Raw genomic sequence first — 18,092 nt, 5'->3', positions numbered from 1 at the left:
CGATTATGTGGTTAGTGGTTCTTTAATTATTTTCATTTAGCATTGTTCTTCAGATCTGCAACCCACTTTGTGTGGTGAATCACTGAGTATATGTGAATAAATATGTTCATCCAGTTCTTTGAAGCTCCCATTCATGTATGCTCTGATCACTGTACTAAATGTACTAAATGAAACAAGTTCATTTCACTTAAATGTTACTGAAAGTTCATTGCACTTAATAGAAAACAGTTATATGAAGAGATGAATCAGACTAATGGAAGGTTTTTCATTTTAGTGGTTTTAATCAATTCAGTGATGTGCTAAGTAAGTACAATAAGTTCATAGTATTCCTAACTATTGGTTGAAATGGAGCGAGGCAACTGGTTTCCTAAAAAATGAGTTATCCAAAGGAGCTCTTATTCTCTAACAGAGCATTCATAGTTTCATATCCCATAGCTTTTTCCCAGCATAAATAAAGCTTCCTCAGGTGAGTCTGGGTTTAAGTGAGCCCAGGTTTGCCATCAGAGCATTAACAGCATTGAGAGATAATGGCGAGACAAATTTTGGATGGACGCTATAGAGTATGCAGGGGGGATTTGAAGACATATTACCCACAACCTTGAAAACAGTAAGCTACATTTACAATTAAATAGGTTTTTTGGGAACAGAAGAGAATAAAAAAACACCAGACCTTGAAATGCTAACTTAAATTGATGTGATTTATTTTCCTAATGTATTTATGATTTTATCTGGCTCATTTAATTAAGTATTGAATTTACGAATCAAGTGTGGAATTGCAGGCTTCTTTGGATGCTGCAATTGGATGGCTATGAAATGCAAAGTCTAAATAAGATGCCACAGTGGAATGTGTTGCTAAAGAAAAGCATTTGGCAGTTTACGAAGGTAAACAATGGAACCGCAGCTTCTGAATTGACATTAAGAAAAGCAATATCTTGATAGCTGTTTGTTATCCACATAATCATTTAAATTTAGATTTAAAGCGACATGCATATTATACAATGATTTTGTTTTCCAGATGAAACCACAATAAAAAATGGTACAAGTACAATAGTTTAAGCATTTGTTTCTTAACTTGAATCACGAAAGATCATGTACCAGTGAAAATTCTGGAAAATGAAGTACTGTACTGTTCACACTCATTTTGGATTTAGATCCTAAAACGATATTCTAGGTTTGATTCAGGTTAAGCTCAGTCAGGCATAATGTTAGAGAGCACAAACATTAATTTGCATTTGTTGTAAACATGTTAACATTCAAATAAATGTAGATATTATTTTAATCATATAGCCACTGATGTAAACAATATGCATATCATGACTGTACTGTGTGACTTTTTCTGTGTGATGTTCTATTAATTTTTACAACTATTACAACAGACTTTTTAGAACAAAACCCTAAAACAACTTTAAATATGACTGTTGAGTGTTGCTTTACATTTCTGCCTTTAAAACTTCAAAAAAATGGCCCCATTTTTTTCACCGTAAGTGCCTCAAACTTGATTTTTGAACTATTTTGGTTACTGTCAAGTGAACTTAACTTGTGTTGAAGCCAGAATATTCCTTTAATAAAGCCAAATCCTAGATGATCTGCAAAAAACTCCAATACAATGTTCCAATCCGAACTAACAGAAAATGATTGAATATACATGCATGCACTCAGCACATACTGCTCAGCAGTTACAATTCAGGACTATAGGTACTTATACAGGCAGTGTGAAGGAAATGAGCAGTCAGCTGTGCTGTAATCCCTTTTAGGCTGATATTGAATGATTCCCATCATATAAATCTGATCCTACAAACTCAGCCTCAACACCCCCGGGTTCCATTCACATCCGATACTGACATCTCACCTTCCTGATGCTAGACATGGCAAAATCTTCAGTACGCCTCCAGTTTGGAGTCAGATTCAGTTTGACAATGTAAATCTTTCAATAAATAAATCAACAAATAAACATTTTCTCTCTCAGCACATTAAGGTGATAGTCCTTGGCACCAAAAAGCATATTTTCTCATGGCTGGCGAAGATTGAATGTTTGCAGCTGTATTTAGAGGCAGTACGTTTCCCATCCATCCTCTTTAGCAGTCAGAGAGATGTCTGTGCCGGTGGTTCTTTCTCTTTGGCGCTGTTCTGATGACAGCTACACTTAGCGATGGCTCTGATTATGGCCATGACTGGCACACCTTCTCCAGTCACTATGGCAACTCACACATCAGCATTCCTTTTGATAATGCCCATTGTTTTTCTTTCTTTTCATGTTCTTTTCTGTCGCCTTTCCTTTCCTTTCCTTTTCCTTTTTTCTTCTTATCTTTTCTTTTCTCCAAGCCAGCTTGCTTGAGTACATACTAATGTTCCTCCTGTTTTATCAGGTCTGCAGCAAGTTCTAGATTAATTAATCTAATTTGACCTCATGAAATAATATTCAGTCGATCATCTTTATGGGTTTTCTCTGCATTTGAATTACCTCTAATTTTCTCTTCTTGCTCTTTCTCTTTTCTGTCTCTCTCTCTTTCACACACACATGCACACAGTAGTAGTTCGTAGTTCATGCTTGGATAGAATAATTTCCAATCTCAAAATCCAGAGTGTCATGAACATGAAAAAGTATTTGTTTTAACATTTATTAGTCTTATAGTTTACATGCTCAATATTCTTTGTATAGTACACCTACTACTGTTGTTTCAGAACGCTTTACATGCGATACAGAGCTGAGATACTGTATAAAGGCTTGTGTTAGAATATAATAGATAACAGATATGGTATTGCTCTCTATGAAGCCTCTATAATATAGAAATTTCGGATACTGTAATCATCCACCCTTTGATTGAATTGACCATTTCTAACTTTGTGCTCGGAGCAGGCTGGATGAAACACTAGTCTGTAAGCTAAAGACATTAGTGTGTGTTTCTCTTGCTTATCCTAGCTCTCATCTCTGACCTTCCCTGCAGCGTGTGTTAGTAAGACACCATTAGAGATCCCATGTGCAACTCTTACTGTAGTAATATGATGAAGGTAATCCAACCTCGGGCCTGCCTTTCCTTTTATAGATAAATCAATATTAGACTCTAACATTGAATTTGTTCTTGAGTAAATGTGAAGCTCTCAGGGCAGTCTGCTCACAGTCACTTTTGAGAATGTTCCTAGTCAATTAACTAATGGACACAAATAAAGTTGATTATGAGTATGTAGGGTCCAAATTGAACTGTCACACCTGTTAGCGGCAGGTGAAATGAGACATGCCAGCCATACATATTTCTGTGACTTCTCCTGAATTGTATTCACATTTTGTTTTTGAAAATGTTTGTAAGTATTTAAACCTGTTGTGTTTAATTATAGATTGTTCAACTGCCATTATTTTGTTGTATTTCACACTGGTACCTGACTGTTCAACTGTAAAAACAAACAACTGGGATGTTTTAAGAGACCCAGTGATTCATTCTTGCTCCTTAGACTTATGCTTTGTAGTTAAAGAACAGCTTTTAGCCATTCTAAAGTATTTCATTTAAACAAAGCCCTCAAACAGCAGTATGCAGACTTTAAATCCTCGGTCCCCTGCTGTTTGCCAAGCATTCAATTCCTCCAGAAACGAGAACAGCCCATGCAGAACTGATGCTATGCTTAGAATTTATGCATCATATGATATTTCCAAGAACATTCTTTAGTATAAATGCAAAACCCGTAAGCCTCCCTTACAGATCATATGTCAAGAGATATAAATATTCTATAATATATAAGTATATTTTGGGTGAAAGGAAGGGTGATTTCTATACAGTTCCTTGCATGTTTTGCATATATTGATTTGTTTTGCATGAATCAATGGCAGGCGTGGTGTTTTCCATGCTTATCAGCGTTTAATCGCTCAAGTGCAGGAAACGCCATCGTTTTCGGTTCCGTGACTTTCCAAAGGTTAGCCTGCACATTAACGCTATCATGCATTCAGCAAACAGAGCGGTCGTTCCCATCGCACCTGGTGTGATGCATTGCCACGCAGAAGCGCTACAAAAAGCCATCGAATACTCCGCCGCATTTTCCAGGTGTCGGAGGCGAGCTTATTATCCATTTTCACGTCTCCCTCCCTCGCTCTCCTCTGTCTTGGTTTGTATGTCTGTCAGAGACACCAGATGCCCCTGAATGGGGTTTTTCTTAGTTCTTGTTTTCATCCCAAGCAGATACTGGCCTGCGAACCCGATAGCAGCCGCCATAATAAACTATGTGCTATGTGAAACGCAGGCCCCGGCAGGCAAGCAGCCAGACGTGCAATGTGCAGGAAGATGAGTGTCGCCCACCCGCTCTCTCTCTCTCTCTCTCTCTCTCTCTCTCTCTCTCTCTCTCTCTCTCTCTCCCTCCCCAGGTCTAGAAGATTGCTTTTATACAGCCCCTCAATCAAAAACTCACACTGCCAAGCTGTACTGCAGCCACAGATGGGGGTAGAGCTCACCTCACATCTACAAAACGAAGGACGAGGGAGGGGTTAAAGACAAGCAGGCGAGAGGGGGAGAAATAAGCGAGTCAGTTTGGTGCTGATTAATTAATAAGGTCGTTAGCTGAGGGGTGAGATGGTTATACGCAGCAGATTGATATTCCACAGAGATGGCGTGCCACTCGCGCTCAGCCTCCCTCCATCACCGCTGCTGATCCGGCAGGGCCGAGGGGTCGCTGTACCTCTGGGAACGTTCCGAATTAAAAACACTGACCTGTGACATCACTTCCTGCCGACACAGCAGTGCTGTCGGGGGCCGTTGGAAGTTTTCAGGCTCTTGACACTGTTTTTTTCTTTCCTTAGAACGGTTGTTTCTGAAGTCAACGGAAGTGAGTAACAATGTTGTGCCATTATTTACCTCCTCCACAACCACATCTCACTCTCCCTCCCTCAGTCTATCCACCCCACGATGCCTCAGCCTCTAGAGGGTCAGAGGCAATAACATAGGCCCACTTCAATTTTCTCATTTCAGCTGGCGTTGATGGGCCAGCAGCAGCAGGACAGAAGGCTAAATCTATCATCCTCCGCTATAGAAAGGCGGGGGTCAAAAGTCGCTGTCTGTACGATTGCAGGAAACCTCTCAGTTCACGCAAACGAATGCCGGATTTATACTTTTATTTATTTGCCCTTTTCTCCTTAAAATCTGCATATTCATTTAGACGTTGGAAGGATGAGAGAATACCTGCTGATAGTAACAGTGTGAACTGTCCCGGAGAGCGGTATTCATAGCCTCTCTCTCACCTCCAACACATAAACAATCACACATACACACACATTCTGCTGTAATATTTATCTCTCTGTGACTCATTCTTCGGCCGGTGGGGGATTTTGGCACCATGTCAGCTCTGACCAGGGGGCTGTATTGTAATTATAGCAGATTGAGAAAAAAACTGAATAACATATTGACTCTCACAAGCCTGTGGTACATTTTTGTGTGTGTGCGTGATCACAGAAAACCTCAGTACAGTGGCAGACTTGAGGGGGGAAAAAAAGAAGAGAAAAAAGGCGCTTGACCTTATCATCCCATAAAAGACCAATACGCAATGAAGCCAGCTCCACATTTGCCCTCCCAGCTGTCCATCTGCCACCCTGTCATATGATTGGCTGCTGCCCCAGAGAAAGCAGGCACTTAAAGATCCAATGGTATCAGAACGAGAGTTTTGTGACTTTTAGTACTGTTAAAATTCACTTTTACCAGATTGTGATTTTTATCTAATCAAATGCCTATAGAATGAGAATGGTTGCATACAAAATTACATGCTTCCCTACCAAAACCATTTATGTCTAAATTGTCAGTACTCACAAAATAGTAGAAGAAAAGTACTGAGTTCTGAGCATCTAATGGATACTTGACAATCCCATGAATCCATGGTAAAGGATTTGTAAATTTGCAGCTGTTGCTGGTAACTATATAACTATATGGTGAATATAAAGTATCCAGATCACACTTATATTACACATTCATACTACATTGAACATACTTCTCAACATTTATGGGTTATGTTCAGGATAGCATAACACCATACAACTCTTACTATCACTAAAATATATAGTATGTTATAGCCTACACTGTATGCAAATGTTCTGTATGTTTAGAAAAGCTGTCCGAACTACTTGTATATCAATGCAGCACAGAAAACTACATATTTATTTTGAAGTTTAATTTTCAAAATGCAGTTTAAAATCTAAGGGTCAGGAATGGTCTTAGCAATACACCCATAGGTCAACCGAGGTTTCCTGTTTAGAACATCAGCCATCAACACAGTTTCACAGTTTTTTTCTTCTATTCTCTCTCTCTCTCTCTCTCTCTCTCTCACCCCCCAACCTCCTTCCATCTCTCTTTTTGTCTGTGCAGTGCTGCCCCAATGGACCGCTCCACTGACAGAAAGTGGACGCAGTGAGAGAGAGAAGCTAAAAATAACTTCAAAAAGCAGTTAGCTTCGACATCCCAGCCCAAGTGTGTATTTCCCTGAATGTGTGTGTTTGTACAGAGCCTTTTGTGATGGTATTCTCACTCCGGTCTAAATTTGTTCATCGTGCTGCTGGCATGTTGGTAATCACGCCCCGTCTCGTCCTGTGGCGTAAAAATAGACAAACAAACACGATATAAATAAATAAATAAAAAAACTCTAACAAGGCACCAGCATGAGAACATTACACCTCCATGGAAAGTTGCAGGTTTTTTTTTTTTGTGGAATTCATTTGAATTTGATGAGCCATGAAATATGAATGGAAAACATGAACATATCTGATTAACCCGGGGTAGAGCGCATGCCTGTGCGATGACAGAAAGGCGAGAGATCATGGTGAGAGGTCACAGTACAGGCCTCTCCATGGCTTTTAGATGGTGAAATTGCCCTTTGTGCTGATCTTCAACAAGCACTCAAGGTTTTACCCAAATCTTCATATTAACCATCATAAGACACACCACACAAATGGTCTCAGATGTGCAGCAAAAGGGCAACCCCTGCCAACAGCCATTTCTCTCGCCCAGCTCTTCTAAAGTCTAAGGTCACTCTCACAGGCTCACTACAGTCGATTGGATGGCAATTTAAATAACATTTGCATGTCATTACAGCATGTGACACATGCCTGTTTGGAGGAATTTACAACTTGTTGGAAGCCTAGCCCAATGTACAACAATTAATAATTAGCTAATTTATTTATTCATATTTTTTATTTAATCTGAATTGGAAAAAGTTTATTTATATATATATATATATATATATATATATATATATATATATATATATATATATATATATATATATTTTGATCTTGTGGTCTTTTATGCTCAGTAAAAGTCGCATTTAAAAAAAAAAAAAATAATATAAATATAATAATAAAACAAGTCAAGTATTATTAAAATTTAAAATTATTGTTTTCATATTTTTATGGCTATTAAATATATCAATGAAATTTAATTTTGATGACAAAGCTGAAGTTATGTAGCCATTAGCATTCTTCAGTGTCACGTGATCCTTCAGAAATGCATTTTAAATTTTAAAAATGTATTTATGTAAAATCTGTCTAACTGAATATCTTTCTAAATGTTTGACTTATTTGCTTGTCTTGATGTTTATATGATACAAATTTACAAATAAGTTTTATTCTATGATCTATTATATTAAAAAACAATTCAAAATATTTTGTAGTGTGCCTTTAAAGTCAGTAACGGGCGGACGACCTTGCTGCAAGAGAAAACGGGAGTTTGGTTGTGCCAGTGTTTGTATAGTTTATTTTTATTGTTTGTTTTTATTGTAAGCATATTAATCTTTAAACTCTTCATTCCCTTGCCTTTTCACCGTAGGGCCGTGTAAATGTATCATTGAGTATATTTAAACAGGGTGCCCTCTGAGATCCCCCCAATTAGAGAGGTCTGGAACAATAATGCTAGCGCTTAATTGCATTAACATAATGCCTCCTAACGATCATTACACTCACCAAAATAGTTGTGATAATAAAGCCATTACTATTTTGAGAGCACAATTAGCCTACGGTGCCACCCTTTGTGATGTTATAATTGCGACATTTAGACGTGTGCGCATTCCGCTCTCATCCTGTTGGGAGGAGAGGACGGGAGGCGGAACGCTTGTCATAGACCGCGGCAATTTACGCCTCGCCTGAGACAGACGTGTCACCTGCATTCCGCTGCGTACTACCCGGCAGCGGCACGAGCTGATTGGTTGCATAGATAGACGCCCGTTCTCCAAATCTGTCAGAGGTGAAAGAAATGGCTTAAGATAATAGAGTTAGATAGATAGATAGAAAGCAAAAGGAAGACACGGAGAGAGTGGTGGCGAGATATAGGGAAGGATAGAAATGGAGAAAGAGATTGGTTTTCATGCCTGGTAGTCAGCAGCTCTGTAAATCTCCCAGGACTGAAGAGGGGAGAGCAGAAGGTTGATAGTCATCCATCACTTTTGACAATTCCACCTCTCTGTCGCCACTTACTTGACGGAAGACCCCGAGCGAATGGGAGAGAGAGCAACAGAGTGTCTTTTTATAGAGGAGGATGGCAACACTGTTCCATTTTGTTTATGTATTTGTCTGATCCTGAGTGAGAGATTGTGGCACTACAGTTCAGTTTTGTGCTTTGAAGCGAGCCGAGTGGCCTGGCATCCGTAACATGTACAGTAGGGATGTAGTCTGGAGACTAACGTCTCCTAAAGGAACAGTTCACGTAAAATGAAAGTTCTGTAATTTATTCACCTCTGTTGACTTTATTTCTTCATGGCAGCTGTCGATTCAATGTTAATTTCCAAGTCTTGTTGTATACATTTAAAGTAAATGGTGACCAAGTATGTGCAGTGAGTTAACGTTCAGTCTGTTCTCAAACAAAGGTGTCAGATGACTTCTGAACACTTGATCCGTAGTGCACAAGTACTTCTGTGAAGCTTTTATGGTGTTTTGTCCTATGGTTTGATCTTGACAGACCCTGATCTCCATTTGCTTTCATGAGGGTGTAAAAGACACTTAATATTCAGTAATGTAATCAGTTTGACTGCACTGACACCATCGGATGGGAACAAAACTGAATTAAACTGGATGATGACACTTCAGAGAATCGAATTTGTTTCATTATTAATTAATTTTAGCAAAATCAACACTGTTATTGAACAGAATTGAATCAGCATTGAACTGATTCGAGCTGAATAACAGCACCATTGTCATCTGTAGAGCTGCTTATAGCAGAATTTCATAATTGATGATTTTTATGCATTTATTGAACTTAACTGACTTAAGCTGATTAATGGCACTGTTCTCTTTGTTGAGCAGCATTGTAGCAGATTTGGAATTTGTCTCATATTTGAAAAAGTTTGCGTAATTTATTTGATGTTCCTGTTTAGTACTATGAAGCTGCTTTGAAACAATCAGAATTATATGAAGCTCTATAAAGATGACTTGACTTTTAACGTGTAGTTCTCTACATATGAAACGTCATCATACAGGTTTGAAAATGCTCCAAAGATGAGTAAATGATTTCAAATTTAGCTTTTGGGTATACTGTCCCTTTAAGTCATGTCAGAATGGAGGGTGAGATCATGAACCATGAGACATCAAAATGAACTAATGCAATGAGAGAAGAAAGGATGTAAAAGTCCATTTAGTTTGACCGATCCATGCATTACAATACATTTTGACTTCATTTTTGTTAATTATGGGTAATGTAAGTTGACATGGACACACAAGAACATTGATTTATTATGCGCACAATAGCGTGACTCGCACATATAAGCTACTGGGTTAAGTATTACAAACACGTATACAAAGGTCTTTCCTCATAGCTGTGCACGGAGCCATCAGTAGGTTAATGGAATGCTTTAAAGCTCTCCGAGCACCATTGTGTGAGTGACTGTGACCTTTTTGCATTGTGTCGATGTGTTTTGCTGGACCGTCAGTCAAAGGCGATGGAGAGACCTAATTAAACATGTTAGAATCACGTGTTGCTGCCACACAATGGAGCGGTAGATTGCGATTGCCTTTTCACTGAATACAGCAAAAGCACCCACTTCCTGGTTTTCCAGTGGAATTAAATAATCCTGCACAAAAAGGCTCTGAATGCCTGAACCAAACAAAAGGTCTACATGTCTGCTGCTTCAGAAATGCCTGCCGGAGTTTTCAGTTATCTGATATCACAGTTATTGAATACATCCCTTTTAAGAAGGAAATTAAAAGCTGACATTAAATTGCAGCTCGACACGCTGCGCAGTTAGTCAGTATGTGAATTTTTTTTTTTCTCTTTCTCAAAAAGTGTGTTTGTGCTGATTCTAAGCTTTGAGGACAGGTACTGGCCTTGTCATCTGCTTTCTCGAAATCACGTGACCAGGTGTAACAAATCCATTAACATGTAACCCACCGATATTAAAGATGATTCCGATACAGATTTTAGAACTGACATCATATACAATCAAAAATCTATACTTTTTTATGCAAATAATTATCCTCATTAATTTTAAACTCTTGTAATTTTGTTTCTTTTGTTTTGGGGAAAAGATGTCAAGCTCCTTTAATGTCATTTGTAATTTTGTGTTTTGTAATGTAAGATTTAATTTTAAGCAACTTTCACTAAGAAATGGCTATTTTGGAAAAAAATATAAAAAAACAAAATAAAAACAAATAACATTGATTTAAATAATAGTTTGAAGTAAAAAGACAGTAATAGATTTGTTTTTTCCCCTCTTTATTTTTATTACCATAATTTGTTATGGTGTAGAACAAAACAGCTTCTTTTTTTTATTCATCTTTTTGTTGTATTAAAGATGATGTTGGGACTATTTAGAATGAATTACCATTAATTTTTTTTTTGTGAATTACATTAAGTGTCAGTATTATTGACTATGTGAAAAATAGTGCTGGGCACTTATTTTTATTTAAAATAACTAGAATTATTCATTAAACGTGATCAAATAGTAACTTTATCATACATAATGTAGCAAAGCAAAATTTCCTTTTTAACAAACGATTATCCAAAATAAAAGTTTTTGTTTACATTTAAATATGTGTGTGTGTGCTGTGTATATACAAATTATTATTTAGAAAGTATTTTCATGTATTAACATGTATGTATTTATAATCATATAATGTATATGATATAAATATATAAACAACATAATTTTTTATAACTTAAATATATACATGCATGTGTATTCATATATATGTAATATATAAACACAGTGCACTGTGCATTTCATTATATTTTAATGAAGAGACAGTTGAAACGTGACATCATTTACAGTTAGTTTTGTATATGGCTCAGCGTACTCTGTATTTAACCCTTGTCAGTATACAGTATGTAGTTTTATATGCCCCGCTGCATTCTGCATTATTCAGTGTCATTAAGCTAATATATCTACATTGGACTTTCTTAGTAAGAACATGACTTACAGAGGGCAAAGTACATTATTTATGTCTCCCTCCATTTAGACAAGTCTCTTAAATATTTCAGCAGTGTTTTCCCCAGAGCAGGACTCTGCAGATCGATCAGTATCAAAAGACACCGTTTGCCCCCAAACACTGTTTGACATCCAGCTATTTCTGTTCAGGAGCACTGGGTAGGTCATTGCTTGTTGTGTTCCCTTTTCTGCTGGTTTCTTATTTTCTTCTTAATCATCAGCTCACCTGTGCAGCTCAGAGCAGTTTGTTGTTGAGATGTAGGAGAACTTCATCACTGGAGCAGGTGTGTGTGACTCATGTAAATAAGAGGATTCTTCTTTAATCCAAGAATCGGGTTTTAATGAGGTCTTTACTACAGCTATGCAGAAGCTAACTATAAAACAACAGCAGCTGGTAACATAAATGATATGGTTGCTATTGTACTATGGTGCCACAAAAGTGCAGTATCATTTTAATTATTAATTGAAGAGTCTGCAAGGATGCAAGAATGTTTTTCTCTAACTTTTCTTTCTTCCTCTACATCTTTTATATTGCATGCAAATTATTGATGTGTTTTCTAGATTTTAGTATTTAGAGCATTTAAATCTCAATTTAAAATAATTGTTTTCTGTTCAAATTTTTTAAAAATGTGATTTATTTCTGTAATGGCACTGTAAAATTTTCAGGAGCCGTTAGTCATAATAAATAAGTAGAAAGTTCAAAACAACAACATTTATTTGAAATAGAAATCTTTGTAGCATTTCTAAGTGCCTGTACTGTCGCTTTCAATCAATTTAATTAATGCTTGCTAAATAAAAGTATTCATTTATTTAACAAAGGGAAAAAAAAAATCTTAATGAACATAAACTTTAAGTCATAGTATGAACTGTATGTACAGGTATGTACATAAATTAGTATTAGCATATGCGTATATATTACTGGCACTAATGTATACATTTTAGAAATACATATTTGTTGTATAAACACTGAAAATATTTAATTAAATATTGCCTGTTGTGTAGCATTGTTGTAGGTTTTTAATAGCATATTTTGGGTAAACTAATTTAAATGTCCATCAGATGTTTTCATGGGAGAAGCTGTTAGAATAAGCATCAAAGTGGACCATACTTATAGTCAAACGTAAGACTCTACGATACACGAGACACCATGTGAGTCTGAATATGTTTCAGCGTGAAGAGCACTGAAAGAACTTGTCATGCCTGATGAAAATGACATCTCAGGCAGGCTGGGTGGTAATGTGTTCCTGTCTCTGTATCAGTAATTAAATTTACCATTCTCAGAGTTCCTCCATGACCAGCTTTGGGAACCAGCTCCAAATTATTCCTCAGTGTAGATACATTGGCTTAACTAGCTCAAGGGAGCCCACCAGTGACTTACAGTATGCATGTGTGCATTTTCTCTCTTTCCCTCTTACATAAAGCGCTTAATGAGTCTGAGATGAGATGTGCGCCCAATTTAACCCACAGCCCTCCCTTCTTCCGAGTAACTCCTGTTGACTGTGATGAAGACGCTATAGCAAATGATGACAGAGAGAGAAGCTTCTCGTGAGTACTATGAATATAAGCGATATAAATGAGACAGATCAATTCTGACAGCATCAACCGAAGGAGTCACCTTTAAACTTTGTTCACAGTTTAGTTCTGCTGACAGCTGACAACTGACTGCCCTCTTTGCATGGAAAAACCCCTTCCAAAATTGCTTGAGTAAACTGAGATAAAATGTGGAAAGATAAATTGTTTGAATCTGGCTTGCAACATATCACCAGTCCTTTCTCTCTTGTTTTTCTTACTCCCCTTTAAACCTTTATTTTGTTGGCTGCATTTAGCATTGTTTTTTCCTTGCTGGTATGTGACCCAGAACAGACCTGTGACCCATTTCTGGGTCATGACCCGCCAGTTGAGAACCACTGGGCTGGAGAGAGAGACTGACCCCACCGTGTCCCACCCTCAAACGCAGAAATACATTCCAGTCTAGACCCAGAAACCACCTGCCAATGCAGACAATCTGAATTTTGTGGTAGAAAAAAGAAGAAGAAAGAGTGGCGTGATGTAAAGGTAGTGGAATGAGGATGTATTTGCCTGTGGGAAAAAAAAGACTGAAAGTAGGCTGGCAACAGATGTGTAGGGCAGTAAAAGTGTAATTGAAATGCCAGCAGCAATGGTCTTATCTACCCTGCTCCAGCAGCTACCTCGCACCTGAACATCAGTTAAATGTCATTTTAGCCCTGCCTGATTCAGGTCGACTCACAATCCCCATCTTCTGTGACTGCAGCCGCAGATGGGAGGGGAACAGCGGATGGATGGATGGGGGGGGAGGGAGGGGGTTGGTGGAGAAAGCAGGCACTGGAAAAGGAGAGAATGGTTGTAATTGGATTTCGTTTGCACACTGTTGACTTCTACACCTGGGCTTAATTGGGAATTTGATATGGTTTATCACAAGGAGTCATTTACAGTTTGGACATATCATTATTAGCATTGTCTGTACTATTTATACACTTCATTTTTCATAAACGCTATTCTCTCGTGATATTAGAAAATGGGTTTGAAGACAAATCCACCTGCCCTCAAATTGCCCCAGTCATGCTGCAGTGACACCAGGTCTAGACTCATGACAGGTTGGTGAGAGGAGGGATGTGACAAATGGAGAAACGCTTAGCTGTTGGTAATGAGGCTTGAACCAGGATGCATCCTAATTGTGAGGCTTCTGCTACATAGTAAAATTATGTATAATGTCTATTGTTTAATGTCATTATGCATTTGTTGTGTATTGGTTCTACTTGCATTGGTGCCATTATATCTTAAATACAAAATATTACTTAATTTGTAGGTTTGTGTATCAAAAATCTCATTTGGTATCTCATTTTTAACCACAGTCTATACCCTAAAAAGTTGAAGAAAACTGTCACAAACTCTTCCTCTCTCTAGTGCAAGGGTTTAATGGTAATATTAGCCTCAAATGCCCAATGAAAATGTTATTTAGTCACCTTGAACCCTCGTTTTTTTAACACACTATGCTTTGGGACACGCTTGCCTCTGTATTTATGATCCTGCAATTACTTTTCACACAAATTTGTTTCTAAATGTATATATTTTTAATGTTATGGAGGGATGATTCATTTAAATGTTTATGCTAAAATAGTTTACACTGTAAATTCATAAAAATGAATAAAAGTTGGGACGTTAAGGGTTTTGTTATATATTAATTAGTAAAAAACATTTTATTTAATTATAAAAAATGTTGGAAAGTTTTATTCTCACCAAGGCTGCTATAATTTGACGAATAACATAATAAAAACATTGCTATTAGAAATATAATTAAATAAGTGTGTGTGTGTATGTGTGTATTTTTTAATCATTTTTTTCTTTTTTCACATAATCTATTTCTGTTACAGTCTTCAGTGTCACATGGAGGAAGAAAAAATATATATAATTCTTTCTTTTTTTTTTTTTTTTTTTTTTTTTACATTTTTCTTTTCCAAGATCAGGAGTTGGTTGCATGAAAGACTAGTCTTAAAAGACTAGTCTTAAAAAAGTTAGTCATCTAATTTTGACATTTTTTTATTTGGTTACATAAAACAGATTAGTCAAAACTGAATCCAAAAATATAAGACTAATTACCCCATGATTAATCAAGAAGTTGGTCAAGCTTAGTTCTTAAAACACTGTCTTGACATATAGACTTATAGACACATAACGTTATGCCTTTGTTGTGTACTGGTTATACTTGCATGCTGTCATTATGTTATATGAACATTATTCCTTAATTGGTATGTACATTCATTAAAAATCTGCTTTTGTAGCTTTGGTCTCTCATTCTTAACCATTGTGTATGCCCTAAAGAAGTTGGGAAGCAAACAGCCATAAACTCTTTCTTTTATGGTGCAAGGGGTTAAGGGTAATATTAGCCCAAATACCCGCTGATAATGTTATCTAGTCACCTTTGGGACCCTCATTTTTTAACACTGTGCTTTGGGACATGTTTGCTTCTATATCAGTATTCAGTATGGATTATATACAAATTGGAAAATAGCAGAGGTTTTCTCAAGGTCCCGGCATAGTGCGATATGAGACGTGTCTTTCACCTCAACATAACCTGACCTTCACTTCCTGCAGTGTTGTGTTTCTTTTTGCAAATCCAGTAGCAGACAGTGTTTTGTTATTTTTTTGAGTTACATATGTTAGAGGAACTAAAGAGAAACTCGCACACCCTTCTACAGTTTTGTCTCTATTGTCTTGTTTGTGTTGTAAGTTCACACAATCTTCGTGATTACGAGGCCAGCTTGAGATCCTGCAAGATTCTTTTTAACACATTTGGTGTCTCGTACAGCACTTCCTTTTTTTTGCTGCTAATTTTGAAACTTACTGTGAGGTTCTGTGAAGAGCAACCTGATTGAGAATTTCAGATCAAATTAGAGCTGTTAGTTTAAAGTTTTTATTTTGTTTGTATATTCTGTATGGTATTGATTACATTGCACTACAAATTGTTCCATCTGCCTGACACACAACAAATGATCAGAAGATGCATTATACTCGGTACCATCAAGTTGAAGTTTGAAGTTGTATTCACTGAATTCATAACACAGTGTACTATAGTGTTTGCAAACATTTTAATGAGCTATGAGTGTCTGACTGCTGCCATGTAAGCTTAATACTGAATTGTAACTATCATAATTTTGGCATCTCTGGGGCGTTCATGATTCAGCAGAATGGGCTGGATCAGATCCCTTAAGCAGACAACAAGACAGATTTGGGGGGAAAAGGAAATTCATGGCATAGAATGTAAATAATATATTAAAGAGTTTTGTTTTGGCTTATTTTCATTGTCAGCTCAATAAACCTATTAGGTTCAAATATGTAAAATATACACAGCACACACACATATTATGATTAAAAATTGTTTTGGAAGTTTTGCCTGCCCTTTAATGTCACATACAAAAAGTTTTGTTTTTTCAGTTTGTTCGAAAACTCTTTGTTGTCGTTTTCTTCACAGCTGCTGTTTGTTTTCATATTTAATAAAATAACCTTGGTTCCATCTGACTACAAATGTCTGTTTCTTGTTGTTTCAGAGGGTGATTTTCAACATCGTGAACTTCAGCAAAACCAAGAGCCTGTACAGAGATGGGATGTCCCGGTGGTGAAGTCAACCAGCCGGCCTAAATGGTATTCATACCCTCTGCAAATATCACATCTCCACCTACACGCTGTTCTCGCCGCAGCACTTTCCACACTTTAATTCCAAATAACAAATCCACGACTTATCTTCTATGTGTAGCTTGCCTCTTCCCATTTGTGTAACACAGGCCCTGAGCATGGGTTCCAGACGAGCCCTGCAGACACGGCCAATAAGACTTGACTGTGTACACTGTCATCATATCTGACTGTCTTATCTCTCTGCTGCAAACAACAGGATTTTTCTGTTACCACCTTTCGGGTTTTCTTTACACTGCCGGTGTTCCTTAAAGGAAGCATTCAACGCCACTTTCTTTCCTTCCCAAGTTGACAATGGTGTGTTTGATGTTCCAGATGAGAGGTTGTGTTGCCGGGATGTTTGGTCTCCATGGTGATGCTGGTCTGGGTAGAAAAAAGGGACAGTGACAGGGCTGTTGATAGAGGAATTATGAGAAATGCCAGAGAAGGAAGTGAGCTTCAGGCTGACAAACTCCATATACGTGACTGTTTACAGCGCATTACGCACTGGCGCCATTTTCCTTGAATGTTTTTTTTTTTTTGTGTTTTTTAATCAGCTCGACTCTCTGCGCTCTGTCAGCAGTAGGAATGGTTTTATTAGAAATACATCTGCCTCCGTGAGAGGAGATGCGTGAAAGGCAAATACAGTCCCCTAGCTGTGTGTATTTTTGGATGTCTGTTAAATGGCTACATCGTAGTACATCAATGTGAAGATAAGATCAAATCCTGCCCAATGTGGGTTCTGCTATTCTTCTCCTATCTTCATGGCTTATTTGATCTCTTGTCAATACTTAAGCCAAACTCACAGTACAAGTACAGTTTCTTATTTAGTGTCTTGTTGTTATGTACTTTACTAACTACATTCTAGTTAAAGTCAGTTACAAGATCATTCTACCCCTTCTGTTATTTATGATCCTGCAATTAGTTTCCACACAAATTTGCTTCTAATTATTTTTTAATGTAGCTTTTTAAATGATTAATATAAATGTTTATACTGAAATTAGTTTCAAATTAATAAAAGTTGGGGCAATGATCTGTTTTATGTATTCATTTGTAAAAACATTTTTTAAGTAGCTTATTCATACTCAAGGCTACATTAATGTGATGAATAATACATTAAAAACATGAATATTGTGAAATATCATTACAATTTAAAATAAGTAAGTTATTTATTTTTATATATTTCTAATGTAATTTATTTCTGAAACGGCAAAGATGAATTTTCAGCAGCCATTACTCCAGTCTTTAGTGTTACATGATCTGAAATTATTGTTATATGCTGATTTGGTGCTATAGAAATATATATTTAATCAGTTTTCAAAACAAACTAAATATTTTTGTGTAAACTGATAAATTTTTTTCAGGATTCTTTGATGAATAGAAAGTTCATAAGAAAATCATTTAAAAAGAACATTAAAAATGTATTTACTGTCTATTTTGATCAATTGAATGCATTTTTGTGGAATAAAAGATGCCAGATTTACAACTTTGTAGGGCATTTACAAACATATCTTATATAGGCCTACTGTACA

The 18,092-nt window shown here is 36.9% G+C and overlaps 1 protein-coding gene across 1 annotated transcript in view; it reads left to right on the top strand.

Moving 5' to 3' along the window:
* agbl4 (AGBL carboxypeptidase 4) overlaps nucleotides 1–16,680 on the top strand; it is a 100,654-nt gene extending 83,974 nt beyond the window's left edge. The window contains 3 exon segments of the mRNA XM_043247360.1: nucleotides 16,440–16,497; nucleotides 16,500–16,533; nucleotides 16,674–16,680. Coding sequence (XP_043103295.1) covers nucleotides 16,440–16,497; nucleotides 16,500–16,533; nucleotides 16,674–16,680 — 99 coding nt within the window.
* Nucleotides 16,681–18,092: the final 1,412 nt, after the last annotated feature.

The sequence above is a fragment of the Puntigrus tetrazona genome, chromosome 8 (genome assembly GCF_018831695.1).
Source record: "Puntigrus tetrazona isolate hp1 chromosome 8, ASM1883169v1, whole genome shotgun sequence".
Classification (NCBI taxonomy): Eukaryota; Metazoa; Chordata; class Actinopteri; order Cypriniformes; family Cyprinidae; genus Puntigrus; species Puntigrus tetrazona.
This window is presented reverse-complemented; position numbering and strand designations above follow the sequence as displayed.